The sequence below is a fragment of the Humulus lupulus genome, chromosome 2, assembly GCF_963169125.1.
Source record: "Humulus lupulus chromosome 2, drHumLupu1.1, whole genome shotgun sequence".
Lineage (NCBI taxonomy): Eukaryota > Viridiplantae > Streptophyta > Magnoliopsida > Rosales > Cannabaceae > Humulus > Humulus lupulus.
This window is the reverse complement of record NC_084794.1, coordinates 169,656,389-169,670,838: the sequence shown is the minus strand read 5'-3', so window position 1 is coordinate 169,670,838 and position 14,450 is coordinate 169,656,389. Positions and strand designations below refer to the sequence as shown.

The 14,450-nt window shown below is 41.6% G+C and overlaps 1 protein-coding gene across 1 annotated transcript; it reads left to right on the top strand.

Moving 5' to 3' along the window:
• The first annotated feature begins 7,418 nt into the window (after positions 1 to 7,418).
• On the top strand, positions 7,419 to 8,572 carry LOC133814922 (uncharacterized). The gene is made up of 3 exons (XM_062247824.1): positions 7,419 to 7,838; positions 7,923 to 8,237; positions 8,357 to 8,572. The coding sequence occupies exons 1-3, from the start codon at positions 7,419 to 7,421 to the stop codon at positions 8,570 to 8,572; spliced, it is 951 nt and encodes a 316-aa protein (XP_062103808.1).
• The last annotated feature ends 5,878 nt before the right edge of the window (positions 8,573 to 14,450 follow it).

Sequence of the window (14,450 nt, the reverse complement as noted above, 5' to 3'; positions counted from 1 at the left end):
AGATGGGTGAGAGGAAATATTTAGGACTGGACATTATTTAGAAGACTAATGAGGCTATTGAGAAGATTCGAGCTTGAACGCTTGCTTCACAGACCAGACAAAAAAGCTACGCTGATCCTAAGCGTAGGGACGTGGAGTTTCAGGTTGGGGACCACGTGATTCTGTGAGTTTCATCACTATGAGGGGTGAGAAGGTTTGGGAAGAAGGGCAAGCTGAGCTCTAGATTCATTGGACCTTTTGAAATCTTGGAAAGGATCGGACAAGTGGCTTACAGGTGCCACTGTCGTTGTTGGGAGTTCATGACGTATTCCATGTTTCTATGCTTCGAAAGTACATCTCAGTTACAACACATGTGTTGAAGTATGAAGACTTGGAATTATAGACAGATTTTTCTTATGAGGAGCGACTGATTCAGGTCTTGGATAGGAAAGATAAGGTTCTACAGAACAAGACAATTCCTATAGTTAAAGTGTTATGGAGGAATATCAGGGTCGAGGAAGCGACCTGGGAGCTTGACATAGCAATGCGGATCAGTATCCTGAGCTATTCAGGTAAATTTCGAGGACGAAATTCTCAGTAGGAGGGGATAGTTGTAACGACCCAAAATCACTAATAAGGCTTAAGGGCCTTGATTAGTGTGTCGGGAGGGCATAATTGGTTTATGTATGATTTAAATGATTAAATGCATGATTATATGATTATATGGATATGTGAAATGCATGTTTATGAGTATTAATATGCATGTGGGCCCTGTTTAGCTTATAGAGGCATATTTGTAATATTTGCCCGTTGAGGGAATAAATGTGATTATATGTGATAAATTGTTGAGACCACATTATTATGTGGATACATTTTCAACACATGCTCTGAGATGGTCCTAGTGGGTAGATTGGCGAAATAGTCATGACGAGGATTTATACCCGGCTCAGGGGAGCCTGGGGGTATTCGCGAATTTAGAAATTATATCGGGGGTTATTAGACACTGGATAAATAATTGGTGATTAATTGGATGATGGGATTTATGTGGTAAATATTAGGAACATTTAATGAATTAGCGGGAATTGGGAACAATGACTATTTTACCCCTAGATTGAGTTAAGGGTTAGTTTTATTTGGAAGGGTAACGTGGTCTTTTTATTATTAGAGGATATAACCAGATTTTATTTTAGAATATATGATAAGATTGTGGAAATTACTGAAGACAAGAAAGAAGCATAAATATTCAGTCTCTCTACTCTCACAATTTCTCCTCACTCTCTCTCCCTTGGAGTTTGATTTTTGGGGCTGTTGAAGGAGGTTAGAAGCTTGAAGACTTGAGGAATTTAAGGTGTTAACTAAGGGAATTCAGCTAAGAAGCTTGAAGGTCTAAAGCTGGGGAAATTGGGTTGCAATAGGAGGTAAAAATTATGACTGAATTCTTTGGTTTGATGAGTTTAAGTATGAAGATTGAGGTATGCATGAGTGTTGTATTAGACTGGGTAGTGGGTAGGAATTTCATTGGGTATTACTGTGATTATTATGTCTGAATTGAAGTGTGATTTTTGTGTTAATTATTGAGAATTATTGGATGAAAATAAGTGAATATGGGTCTAAATTCATAGTGGATTGGTGTTTAATTGGGGAGGTTTTGAGGGAAAATTCTAGGTAGAACTTGGGTATTCTTGGCTGGGAAAAGGAGGAGAAAACCCAGGTTTTCTCTAGGTTCGTAGGGCGTGCCGCGACCCAGCTTGGGGGCGTCGTGGTGCGTGTGGCCCTTCTAGCCTGGGATGTTCTCTGACTTGGGGAAAATCACGACTTGCTGAGCCAAGTCGTGACCCGCCTTGGAATTTTGGCTTTGGAAGTGTTTTAAGAATTGTTAGGGCTCGGGGGTCGAACCTAGGTGCTCGGGACAATTTCTACTACTTGGTTTAGTAGAAATTGAGGCCTCGGAGGCTAGTTTCTATCTCCTAGGTATTTTATTTTATGATTGGAAGTTGATAGAAATCAATGGCCATTGTGACTAGGTTTATCGCCAAGGCTCAAGGCTAAGGACTTTGCTCAGAACCAGTTGACCTTCTCCGCTCAGAATTAAAGGAAAGAAAATTGCACCCATTTGTTTGCCTATGTTGGGACTAAGGTTCCCTATATTTGAATATAAATGCTATATGATTACGATATGCCATGTGAGCATGAAATAAATGGCCTAAGAGTGCCGGAATTGATATTTATGCGCAGGATGCAGCTCGACCATTGGTAGCTGAGGTTAGTTAAATAATCACTGGGCTCGACCTACGCGAGCCGGAGACAATTAGGTTAAACAGAGGGTCCGACCTAAGGGCGTCGATCCTGAGTATTGAATGATATGTTTGCTATTGTTAATCTGATGATTATTGCATGTTGAATACCTGGATGATAGATTGTTGATTTGTCGATTGTTATCACTGATTATGTGAATGCTATGGCTTGCTGAATATCTAGTTAATGACTAGGGGATTATTTGATTATTGTTATTGTTGATGCTTTGTATTATGGTTTTCGTGCTGGGCCTTGGCTCACAGGTGCTACATGGTGCAGGTAAAAGCAAGTGTAAGGTGGATCAACCCTGAGTTGGAGAGCTCTGGGGGCGGAATGTACATAGTCAGCTGCTCGACCGCCACGACTGAGGGATGGTACAGGGACAGGAGAACCTAAAATGCTTATTTTTCCATTAGAGTGGCTTGTGATTGCACACAACTTTTGAAATTTTGTAAACTGTTCTAAACCCTGTTTTTGGGATCCCATGTATTAAACGTTTATTTAAATGAAATTTATCTATTTATGACCAATTTTTTTTAACTCTAACTCGATTATGGCTCTAGTGTTACATTTTTAACTAAATGACTTGATTAGCGAGTCCTGCACCTTTATAAACACACAGTGTAGCGGTCTTGGTTACCTAGGGCGTTACACTCCAGATCGCCTATTACGCCAACAACTTAATTAGAGGTACACATCGCCCAGATCACCCTCGTGAAACTTCGAACATGACCCGCATTAGTTTGCATTTGTCCAACAACACCCAGCTCGAGGAGTGTGTCCAGCTCATGAGAGCCTAACTATGACGCACAATGAAGTATCTCAAAAGACTCAGAGATTCCTTGTATGCCTAATAAATGCCTAGATTTTATTATGTATTTATTACCCAATATAATGGCTATAGAATTAATAGGCAATTATGTCTTTATGTAAATGGCAAGTTACCCAAATTTGTAAGTTACCATTGGAGTTGTAAATGTGGGCCGGCTCGGCCCGACATGGCCTATTGGGGTTTTATGCCCTAATTAAAACTCAATTCCTTTGTAATATCATTTTATTATCAATAAAAGAATAGAAATCATTTTTTTACTTAGTCAATCACTTTGCTCACATGGTTTTTTTCATGACTATTTGTTTAATATAAACTTCTATTAAATCCCGAGCATATTACTAATCATATTTATAGTGACGTAATCACAATGGATTATAAATATGATTATATATTCAAAAATAAGTTAGTCCTAAGATTGGTCAGTACACAGGATTTACACTGACTTTCCAATCTACGATATGATCTACTTATACATTGTAGTTTTATGTTCTTTCCAGAACATTAGCAAAGTAGATCAAATTAGATGTATTTGTTACATCAGACTTGACCGATATTGAATTTAGATAGATAAATAAATGTACCGTTATTATCTAAAACAATCATATCATAAAGTTGACCATAGGTCAATTCAATTTCAATTCTAAGTGGTTAGTATTCTAATTGATTGTATTATTCAAGTCCTATGATTTGTTCTTTACTAGCATACCCTACGGACTAGCCCATACTTACATCTTGGGGACATGTTAGTATAATTGAGTGGGAGTGTTAATCATAGATATGAACATCTATAGCTTCTAGGTAGAAGTAAAATGATGATCACCTTATAGCTTGGTTCAACGCGTTAAATGATTGAGTACTCATTTCTGTGATTTAAGATTCACAGAAATATCATTTACAAGGAACTTAGTGGTATTTAAGGATAAAATACAATGAGGGGTAAAACAATAATTTGTACCCAACTCAGTTGTAGATCATTTATAGAGGATTAAATGACAAAGTATGGTTGTAACAATAGATAACATATTTAGTGGAGTCACGGGGAATTAATAAGGCAGTGAAATTATTCCATAATAATTTTACGGTAACTTATTTGAGTTTGAATTCATGGGTCAATGGTCCCCACAATACCTTTGATAAAGTCATCTAGATAGTCTTAATTAATTGATTTCATTATCAATTAGGATCGTCAAAATTGTTTTGTATCAATTTTTGACAATTTCACTAAGATGTGGAATTTAGTAAAAAAAAAAAAAAAAAAAGAGAAGAGAGATTTGGGAAAATTTATTAATTATGACAAATTGGTGTCAAATTGATAAATAGTGTTGACCCTCGATTTGGTCAACGACACAGAGTCAAGTAAAATGATAGAAATGAGAAGAAATCAAGATAAAAGATAAACGACACCAAAGATTTAAGTGGTTCGGCCCCAGAAAATGGTAACAACCTACGTCCACTTAGTGTTCTTATTGATGTAGAATCCCAAGAACTGTGATCAATGAACTAGAGTTCACGAGTTTCACAAGCCTCGGGATGAATACAAGTATGGTGGATAAAAACACTATGATTCTCTCTCAGAATTCCGAAGTTTAAAAAGTCCCCTCCCTTGAGCCCTTTGATTCTTATTTATAGGCTCAAGGAGTTCTACATGGGCCGATGGGCCTTAATTACATTTAATACAGGCGTATCTAAATAATAATGGAAATCACAATTATTACATAAATGCAAAATTACATATCTGAAGGAAATATATGAAATGCTGCGACCAGACTGGTCGCCCATAAAATATGATGTCTGCTAAGTGAATTATCTTCTGGTCGATGGTCGAACAGATCATACTCACTTAAACGGTCACATGTATCCCACGTGTATGTTAATTCTACCACGTCATTAGGTAGTCCTTTTTTGGGTAAACATTTGCCCCCCAGTTTATTTTAGTATGACCAACATATAATAAACTTAATCTACCAACCTTCCGTTTGACTTGTCACATCTGTCAGCGCCTTTTCAAAAAAGTAGCTAATCATGGCTGTTGTCGTTTCCAATAAGCATTCTAACGACTAACACGATTCCCCACGTTTCAAAAATTTACCCCCATCATTACCCTTCTAACTGTGCCACGATCTATATAAATAACCCAATCTTCTCATTTTTTTAACTTTTACCAAACTTCCCTTTTTCAAGAACTCAGAAGATAAAACCAGAAAAGCCTAGAAAATTTCGGTGATCCGAGGCGTGTTCCTCCAGTCCCAAGCACCAACGTTCATGACTCTTTTGCAATCTGTAATTCAAGTAAGTTTCGTGATCTCCTTGTCTCTGCTATACCATGCAACATATATTTCTCGAGTTTTTGGGTATTCGGGTTTGAGTTTTTGCATGTTCTTGAGAAAAAATGCTTTCGAGGTAATCGAGTTCGTAGGTAGTAACACGATAGGATAAAAGTTTTAATTAGTAAAAACACTAAGTGAGGCTTAGAAATTGGCGTGGGAAGTAGGAATACTGATTTAGGGACCAAAATCGAAGTAAAAATTTGATTGTTATGCTTTCGGAAAAATCTGAGTTTTTCCCGCCCATTTTCAGAGTCGAAAAGTTTCCCTGAAAAAACTTTTCACTTCCGCTTTTTAATCTGTTTTTCCAAACTGTTCGCATGCTTTTAGTGTTTACGTTAGAATGTTGCTGGTCGTATAAAAGCTTAACTTTTATACACGAGCAACATTATCCCAACGTTTCCACTTCTTTTATCTGTTGGTCGTAGATTCTCATCTCCCCTTTTCCGCTCTCAGATATTCATGCATGATCCTTGGGGAGGTGAGAGGCCAATTGACAATGATCTTCTTGCACTGCTGTTTGAGGATCAAGAACAACCGTCACTGCCATTTTCAGAAATACCATTTTCACAACAGCACCCAGCAACCAGCCCTCCGACCAGTCAAACAAATATGGGTCGCGTGAAATATACTGCTCGTAGAAAAAAGAAAAAAACCAACCCTTCTTCTAACCAGCCTGCCCCTCATACTGAGGACCCTTCTACTAACCCTCAACATATAAACACTTCACCACCAGAAATCCAACCCCATGCTGGGCCTCGCGACGGCCTTCGACCAGAAGTGGACTGGTACATGGCTCCTCCTAGCGTCATATCGACTAGGATGGTGACTAATTATCTCAAGAAGTATGGTATTCCTGAGATAACCCTAGTCAAACCTTCACCCGACCAGAGGGAAAACGTGCCCGGGGGTGCCTTCAGTGCTTGGTCAAGGTACCACATCGAGGTAGGGGCAATCTTGCCCCTGCACGAATTTTTCCAAGGGGTGGCCAATTATTTTGAGGTCGCTTCCTTTCAAATGACTCCCAACAGATATAGAGTACTATCTGCAATCTATATCCTTTATAACCATAAGAAGTGGCCTGTACTCCCACCACACGAGATCAACTATCTGTTCGATCTCAAATCCAACCCCAACTAGAACAACACGAGGTTTTTCCATTTCTGTCACTAGGAGTCTACTTGCATATTCCTGAGTGACGTCACCTATAAATCCAACTTGGGAAAGTATTTTCAGGAGTACTTTCTTACAACAAACCTGGTCGCTGACAACCTGGCCTTCACCCGAGGAGGTAAATCTCTTAATTTCTGGTCGTTTAATTTCTTCTAGCTTTTCTATACTGTCCTTAGAACCTTGATATTGTTTAGGTCCATGGTATCGACCAGACCCCACTCCAGAGATGGAGATAATGGCCGCTGCCTTGGCCAGCATGACAAACATTGAGAATAGCATCAAGGAGCTGGTCACTAAAAGCAACTTAAGGCTGGTTGACCTCTTGGCTCCTCACCAAGAAGTGAGGGAGTCCACCACGGGGAGTGCTATTGGAGAAGCAGTCCTCGAGCAGCAACAGGATGTGTCACAACTCCCGAGATGGTGGGCAACAGGAGTGACCATCAGAGAACCTTCCAGCATCCCACGGGCTGCTGCTGCTCCTACCCAACATGGGAAGGGAAAGAAAAAACTTCCAGAGTACGCCGAGCCTGTACTCGAGTCTTTTGACGAGAACAATACTGACTTCTCACTTTTAGACAACTTGCCCATTCCCTGTCATTTATTTGACGGGGACGGAAACTTTAAATTTGCGATCAATAGTTTAAATTCAGACTTCTTCGAGGCAGAGAGTAAGTGTAGCAGTAGTTCCATAAATAATGCATCGACCAATAATAATAGCTTGGGTATATTACTTAGAATTTCCTTTGCTCTTATTCCCTTTCTTTTTTGAATAACTTAATTTATATTGTCTGATCGTTTGTTTCCATCCTGCAGTCATGCCTTCTAGAGAAGCCTTTGACTTGTACAACAACATCAATGTCGAAGCTCCTGCGAGTAGGAAGAGAGGAAGCAGGCGACACCGTGGGGAAAGCAGTAGCGACCCCTCCAAGAAAAGGGCTCGGACTAAGGATCCTCCTGCACCACCATCTTTCAAGGACACGACCCCTCCTCCGGCTCCCCTCAACCCGACTCCTCCAGCTCCCCTCCACTCGAATCCTCTAGCTCCTCGCAACCCAAGTCCTCCTAATCAGTCAGGAAAGACTCAGGCTGAGGCTATCCTGAACACAGCATACAACTTGGCTAACGACAAGCTGAAGAAACTATCAAGACACCGGCGTAGCCAGGAAGCCTTCAGAAATGTCTCCTCCATGAAGATCTACCAAATTTTTAGCCACGCGCTAAATGAAGTACTCATTGTTTGTTGCCATTTTTGCTTTGCTTTAGTTGTCTATCTTGCCCTTTTACTCATACTAACAATGTTACTTCTTCTTTGATCGTAGGGAGTTATGACCATGAATATTGGTTGGTGTCCCTTGGAGGAGATTGTTGCCAAGCATGCTGAAGAGATCAAGACAGTCAAGGAAAGACTCGTCGAGCAGCTGAAGGTGGTCGAGGTCAGACACGCCGAGCAGCTTAAGGTGGTTGAGGCCAAACATGCCGAGCAGCTGAGAGCAGCTGAGGAGAAAGCTGCTAAATTAGGCAAGAAGCTGAAGCAACACCAGGAGGCCTTGGTTAAAATCACTGAGGCCAAAGAGAAATATAAGGAGGCTTCGGTGCTGAATTTCAAAGAGGCCTCCAAACTTCAGAATGACTTGGTGATTAGTAGAAAAGAAACTACCGAGCAGGAAGAGCGCATCAAACTACTAGAAGAAACCAACGCTCGCAACCTGGAGAAGTTCAAGGGAGCAACGTTCAACTGCTTCTACATGTTCAGGAAAAGCAACCTCGAGGCAAACTTTGCTATCTCCCAGAGCATATGAAGCAGGCTATGCTGGAAAATTGCACTGCTCACCTGGAAGAGGAGAGGAAAGCTCAGGAATCCCCTGAGATCTCTTTGGCGACAGGCATTGAAGGCGTCGAAGAGGATGATGGGACCACAGTCGACCAGCAGCCCCAGCAAGATTCTCCAGCTGCTCCTGCTGCTCAATAACTTTATTTATTTATTTTGATTTGTAACTAGGACATACGAACCATGGTCTATGATGTCAAGACAATTTTTTGCTGCGTAGGGAAGCTTCCTTTTAATTAATAGTTACATCCAAGCAGCAAATGCTGGCGGTGTAACACATTTCTATTTTGACATTATAATATTTGAAATTTATTATAATGTCTGTTTGCATGACCGAACTTAGCATAGCACTTTGTTTTGATTTGATAAAATTTAAACAAAATTTTGAAAAATACTCTAAGTACCGCAGTATGCTTTCCTTTATTTTGCTCATGTGTTTACATATGCCTGTTGATATGCTTTGCTTGCTTAGTACCTTATATGCCCCCAAGTGATTGAGGTGCTTAAGGTCCTTGGTCACTTGCCATGACCAGACCTGTTCGAACATTACTGCTCATAATAAATACTTATAAAAATGATAATATAGCAAAACAATACACGTAATGAGAAAATACTTGCAATAAATACAATAATTGGCAAGAATAACTGGCTGCGCACAGTTCCTTTTTATTTCTCGTAATAAATGGACAATTGTGTCTGTACGAGTGATCAAAAATTGATCTTACACTTATAAGCGACTAGTCATATGACTGACTAACCCTTGTTCATAAACTTGTAAAAAGTGAAATTAATACAAGCCAATTCTTTAAAAAGAACTATTTATTGATAATACTTGCACATGTGTTCTCCATTCCAATAGCGAGGAATGAGATCTCCATTCAAGCGAGCAAGTTTATAGGTGCCTGGTTGGAGGACTTTTTTAATTTGATACAGACCCTCCCAGTTAGGTCAGAGCACTTCGGCAGCTTGATCGCGGGTGTTAAGAAAACTCTTCTAAGTACCAAATCTCCCACCTTAGATTTTCTCTTACGTACTTTAGAGTTGAAATACTGAGCGACCTTTTGTTGGTAAGCTGCAACTCGAAGTTGAGCTTGCTCACGTCTTTCATCGACCAAATCCAAAGATTCCATCAATAACTGACTATTAACACTATGATCATATGCCAACCTTCTATGTGATGGTGGGTCTAATTCTACAGGCAACATGGCTTCATATCCATAGGCCAAAGAAAGTGAAGTATGGCCCATTCCTATTCGATGGGTCGTTCTATACGACCAAAGGACTTCTGGTAGATGTTCTGGCCATGCTCCCTTTGCTTCTTCAAGCCTTTTCTTCAGGGTGTCCTTCAAGGTCTTGTTGACAGCTTCAACCTGTTCGTTTGCTTGCGGATGAGCTATCAATGAAAAACTCTTGATAATCCCGTGCCTCTCGCAAAAATCTGTGAACAGATCACTGTCAAATTGTGTGCCATTATCTGAGACAACCTTTCTTGGTAACCCATACCGACACACGATGTTCTTGACCACAAAATCCAGCACCTTCTTGGTCGTTATTGTTGCAAGTGGCTCAGCTTCGACCCATTTTGTAAAGTAGTTAACAACAACTACTGCATACTTGACATTTCCTTTTCCTGTGGGTAAAGACCTGATCAAATCTATCCCCCATACCGCGAATGGCCACGGGCTTTGCATCTGTTTGAGCTCATTAGGGGTTGCTCGTGGTATCTTGGAGAACCTTTGGCACTTGTCACATTTCCGAACAAAATCCACAGAGTCCTCATTCATTGTAGGCCAGAAGTATCCTTGCCTTAGGATCTTTTTTGATAAACTCTGCCCCCAGCATGATCTCTGCAAAAATCATCATGGACTTCTCGCATTAGTTCCTTGGTCTTTTCCTTTGAAACACACCTTAAAAGTGGCATCGAGTACCCTTTCCTGTATAAAACTCCATCAACTAGAATGAATCGAGCCGACTACCTCTGGAGGGTTCTTGCTTTGTTTTTGTCCACCGGCAGCACTCCTTGCTCTAGGTATTTAACGAAGGGTGTCATTCATGTGTCTGTCGCTTGGATTACCAGGGAAGATTCTTCTACTTGAATGCTTGGTGTGGACAAATGTTCAACTGGTACTATGTTCAGGGTGTCAGCATCCTTCGCGCTTCCTAACTTGGCTAAGGCATGGCATTTGAATTCTGATCGCGAGGTACTTGCAAGAGGGTATACTTTTTGAATTGTGCTAATAAGTCCTTTGCTTTGTTCATATAAGCAACCATCTTAAGACCTCGGGCTTGGTACTCTCCAATAATTTTATCAACCACCAGCTGGGAGTCACTGTAGATCTCAAGCGATTTTATATCCATGTCTTTGGCTAATCTTAATCCTGCGAGCAGCGCTTCGTATTCGGCTTCGTTATTGGACGCTATAAAATCGAATTTGATTGCACAGTGGAATCGATGTACTTCAGGTGTGATTAAGATCAACCCTGCTCCAGCATTGTGCTTGTTGGAAGAGCCATCCACGAACAATTTCCACACAGGAGTTTTACTTTGGAGTTCGGGCTCATCTATCGGCTCGGTATCCTGGATTCCAGTGAATTTTGTGACAAAGTCTGCTAGAACCTGTCCCTTCATAGCTGCTCGTGGAGAATAGGAGATACCAAATTGCCCAAATTCGACTGCCCACTTTAATAATCGACCAGCGGCTTCTGGTTTCTGCAGGACTTTCCGTAATGGATAGTCGGTAAGTACCACGATGGGGTGAGCTTGAAAGTACATTCATAGTTTTCTGGAGGCCAGAATCAGGCAATAGGCTAATTTCTCAATGGGCGAATACTGAAACTCTGCTCCTACCAGCCTCTTGCTTATATAATACACAACTTTTTGGACATGGCCCTCCTCTCTAATCAAAATTGTGCTAGCAGCATATTCTGCAGGCGTCTTTCCTTCATTGGCAATGGCCTTTTGAGCTTGATGTACTTGTCCGCTCGGTCCATAAATGCTTGGGTGCTTTTTACTCTATTCTTCTGCAAGCTATTCCAGAGGGATGAATGACACCGTACTCTAGTAGTAAGTGCCATCATCTTTCCTTCATCACCAACTGTCTTAGCCCCAACAACGGCTCGCATAAAACGTTGGACATACCCCTTCAAGGTTTCTCCCTTCTTCTGGCGTATCTCGACCAGCTGGTTTATCTCAGTTGGATGTACTCGACCAGTATAAAACTGTCCGTAAAACTGTTAGAAGCTGAAGGAAAGAAAAGGAAGAAAGAAAGAAGAAAAACAGAGAGACTACTTTTTCTCTCCCTATCGATCCCTTCCTCTCTCACTCTCCTTGAGGATTTTTGAAGCTGTAACTCCAAGGAAACTTAGGCTAGATCTTGGGGCATGGGTTCTTGGTGATGCTAGAAGATTTAGTAGGAATTAGCTACCCAATTAAGGTAAAGTTTAAAAGTTTTGATGAGTTTTTTGAGTTTTGTTGGAGTTGATTTCTGAACTTGAACTTTGGATGGAAATTAAAGGATTTGAGCTTTGGGAACTGAAGAGCTAAAGGCTAGAAGGGCATAGAGGGCAACCTATGGTCAAATTCTCCATTAAAGGTAACAATTCTGGACTTGATCATTTGAGTTTCTGGGTTGTTTCTTGTTTTTCTGATGAGTTTTTGAGCTTCAAACTCAATTCTTGTGTTTTTTGTGTTTAATGATGCATGTGGTCAAGTTTGATGTTGTTGGGCCATGTGGGATGAGATGTAGTGGATGTTAGGCTTAATTTGAAGTGTGGTTGTGGTTTGGAGGGGATTTATGGAGTTTTGGCTTGGGAAAATTCGAAGGAAAAACTCGGGGGATTTCTGGTGCTGTTTGTAGCGCTAGTAGTAGAGCGCTACAACGCTATGCTTGGGTTTTCTGGGGGATTTTGTTTCTGTTTGTAGTGCTGTAGCGCCCACCTTGTGGTGCTGTAGCGCTACCCTGCCTTCAGAAATGGATTTTTGGGTATTTTTCTTAGGGTTTTCGCTCGAGGGCTCGGGGTTTGATTCCACCACCCCCCATTTGGTGGAATTGGGGTTTCTCGAGGGCTCGAGATTGGTCCTGAGGTTAGGTTATGGAATTGAGGTTTAATGATGGTTCTATTTTACGGTTGTGACTAGGTGTACGCTAGGGCTTGTACGGGATCGTGCTTGAAGGTCATTTTCATTAATCAAAGCAATCAGAATCAAAGGTAAGAAACTGCACCCAATTTTGTGATTATGTTGGGACTAAGAGTTCCCTATAGTTGTATATGATTTCATAAGATGGTATTATGCCATGGGGACATGCGATAAATGGCCTAAGAGTGCCGGAATCAATAATTCCGCACAGGGCGCGGCTCAGCCATTGGTAGCTGAGGTTAAGTACATAATCACTGAGCTCGGCCTAAGCGAGCCAGAGTCAGTGGGATAATCAGAGGGTGCGGCCTAAGGGCATCGACCCTGGATATTGTGTGATATGTTTATTGTTGTTTAACTGATGATTGTGACAAGTTTGTTATTTGGATGACTGATTATTGGCTTATAGTTTGATGTCTTTGATTATGTGGGCAATATGACCTGTTGTATATATGAGTGATGATTTGTGAAATATTTGACTGTTGATTATCGTTTATGCTCTGTAACATGGCTTTCTTGCTGGGCCTTGGCTCATGGGTGCTGCGTGGTGTAGGTAAAGGCAAGGGCAAGGTGGACCAGTCTTGAGTTGGAGAGCTCTGGGGCTGAATGTACATAGTCAGCTGATCGGCTGCCACGGCCGAGAGATGGTACAGGGACAGGAGAACCTTAAATGTCTATTTTTCCCTTAGAGTGGCCAGTAGTTGTATATATCCTGGAATTTTGTAAACTATCCTTTAAACTCTATTTCTTTTGGGATCCCATCTAAAAAATGTTTATTTAAATGAAATGTATCTTTTATGACCAAAATCTTTTAACCCTAGTTCAATTATAGTTTCTGTAACACGTTTATAACTAAATGACTTAATTAACAAGTCTTTCACCTTTATAAACACATAGTGTAACGGTCTTGGCTACCCAGGGCGTTACATCTAATCTAGTGAAGTTGGGCAAGACCGACATATAAAATTTGCTCGGGTTCTCAGCCATTGCTATTCTTTGCACAAACGGAGTGCCTCTTCTCCGACCATATTCAATGTGGGATGTCCGGCTCCCCACTAGTTGCTGGATGACCTGGTTTAAAGCATCGAGCTGAGCCTGCATGACGTCTGACACTACTGGAGCGTCTGGTGCTAGAGGCGCACACTCGTCGTGCCTCTCTCTTCTATCATTAAGAACATCCCTCAAATCCTCATCCTTACGCCTTTGTTCGCTCGCGCCTAGTTGATCAAAGATGTTGGGCTGTCTAGGCTGCCCCCAGTGTTCTGGCTCATCGGCCGGTTCTTTCTTGGTGGGGGGGTTCTATTCTCCAGCCCTCTCTCCTTGCCGTCGACCAGTGTTTCCTCTGCCAGAATCTGCCTCATTATAGTCATGGTCATTCCTAAAGCATGATCGACTATGGTGCGACCTGCTGTTTGCACTGTTTCCTCCTCTTGCTGGCATGTCCCGACCAACAGGTGGAGGCCTGCGTTGGTTGGTAGGTCCCCGTGCATTATTATGTCATGGGGGACTCCTGACCCCAGAGCCGGAATCAACCTAACTTCTGCTCGCAGAAGGACACTTTCCCCTGCTCAGTGGGTTTGGCTCCTCAGCAGTTTGGCATCTAGGACTTCGGGGAGGCTGCCCGGCCCTATTTTGCCTTCGTTGCTGGGGATTATCTCGAGTAGCATGAGAAGGTGGCTGCTGCTCAGGATCCTGAAATGACCTATCCTGTTGAGCAGCTGGGGTTGCTTCATCCTCTGAGGGTTTTCTGGTTGAGGTGGAGTGTGGTGATGTTGAGGATGATCTGAATGTGGACCTTGTTCTGGTGGCGTATTAGGTGGCTGATCTGTTCAGGAAGCCGGTGCAGGCTGTCCTCGGGCCAACTGAATGGCTGCCTCCACAGCGT

Coding starts and splice junctions, on each gene's coding strand:
- LOC133814922 (XM_062247824.1), top strand. CDS start 7,419: ATGCCTTCTAGAGAAGCCTTTGACTTGTACAACAACATCAATGTCGAA. Junction 7,839..7,922: donor CGCTAAATGAAGTACTCATT/GTTTGTTGCCAT, acceptor CTTTGATCGTAG/GGAGTTATGACCATGAATAT. Junction 8,238..8,356: donor CCAAACTTCAGAATGACTTG/GTGATTAGTAGA, acceptor CTACATGTTCAG/GAAAAGCAACCTCGAGGCAA.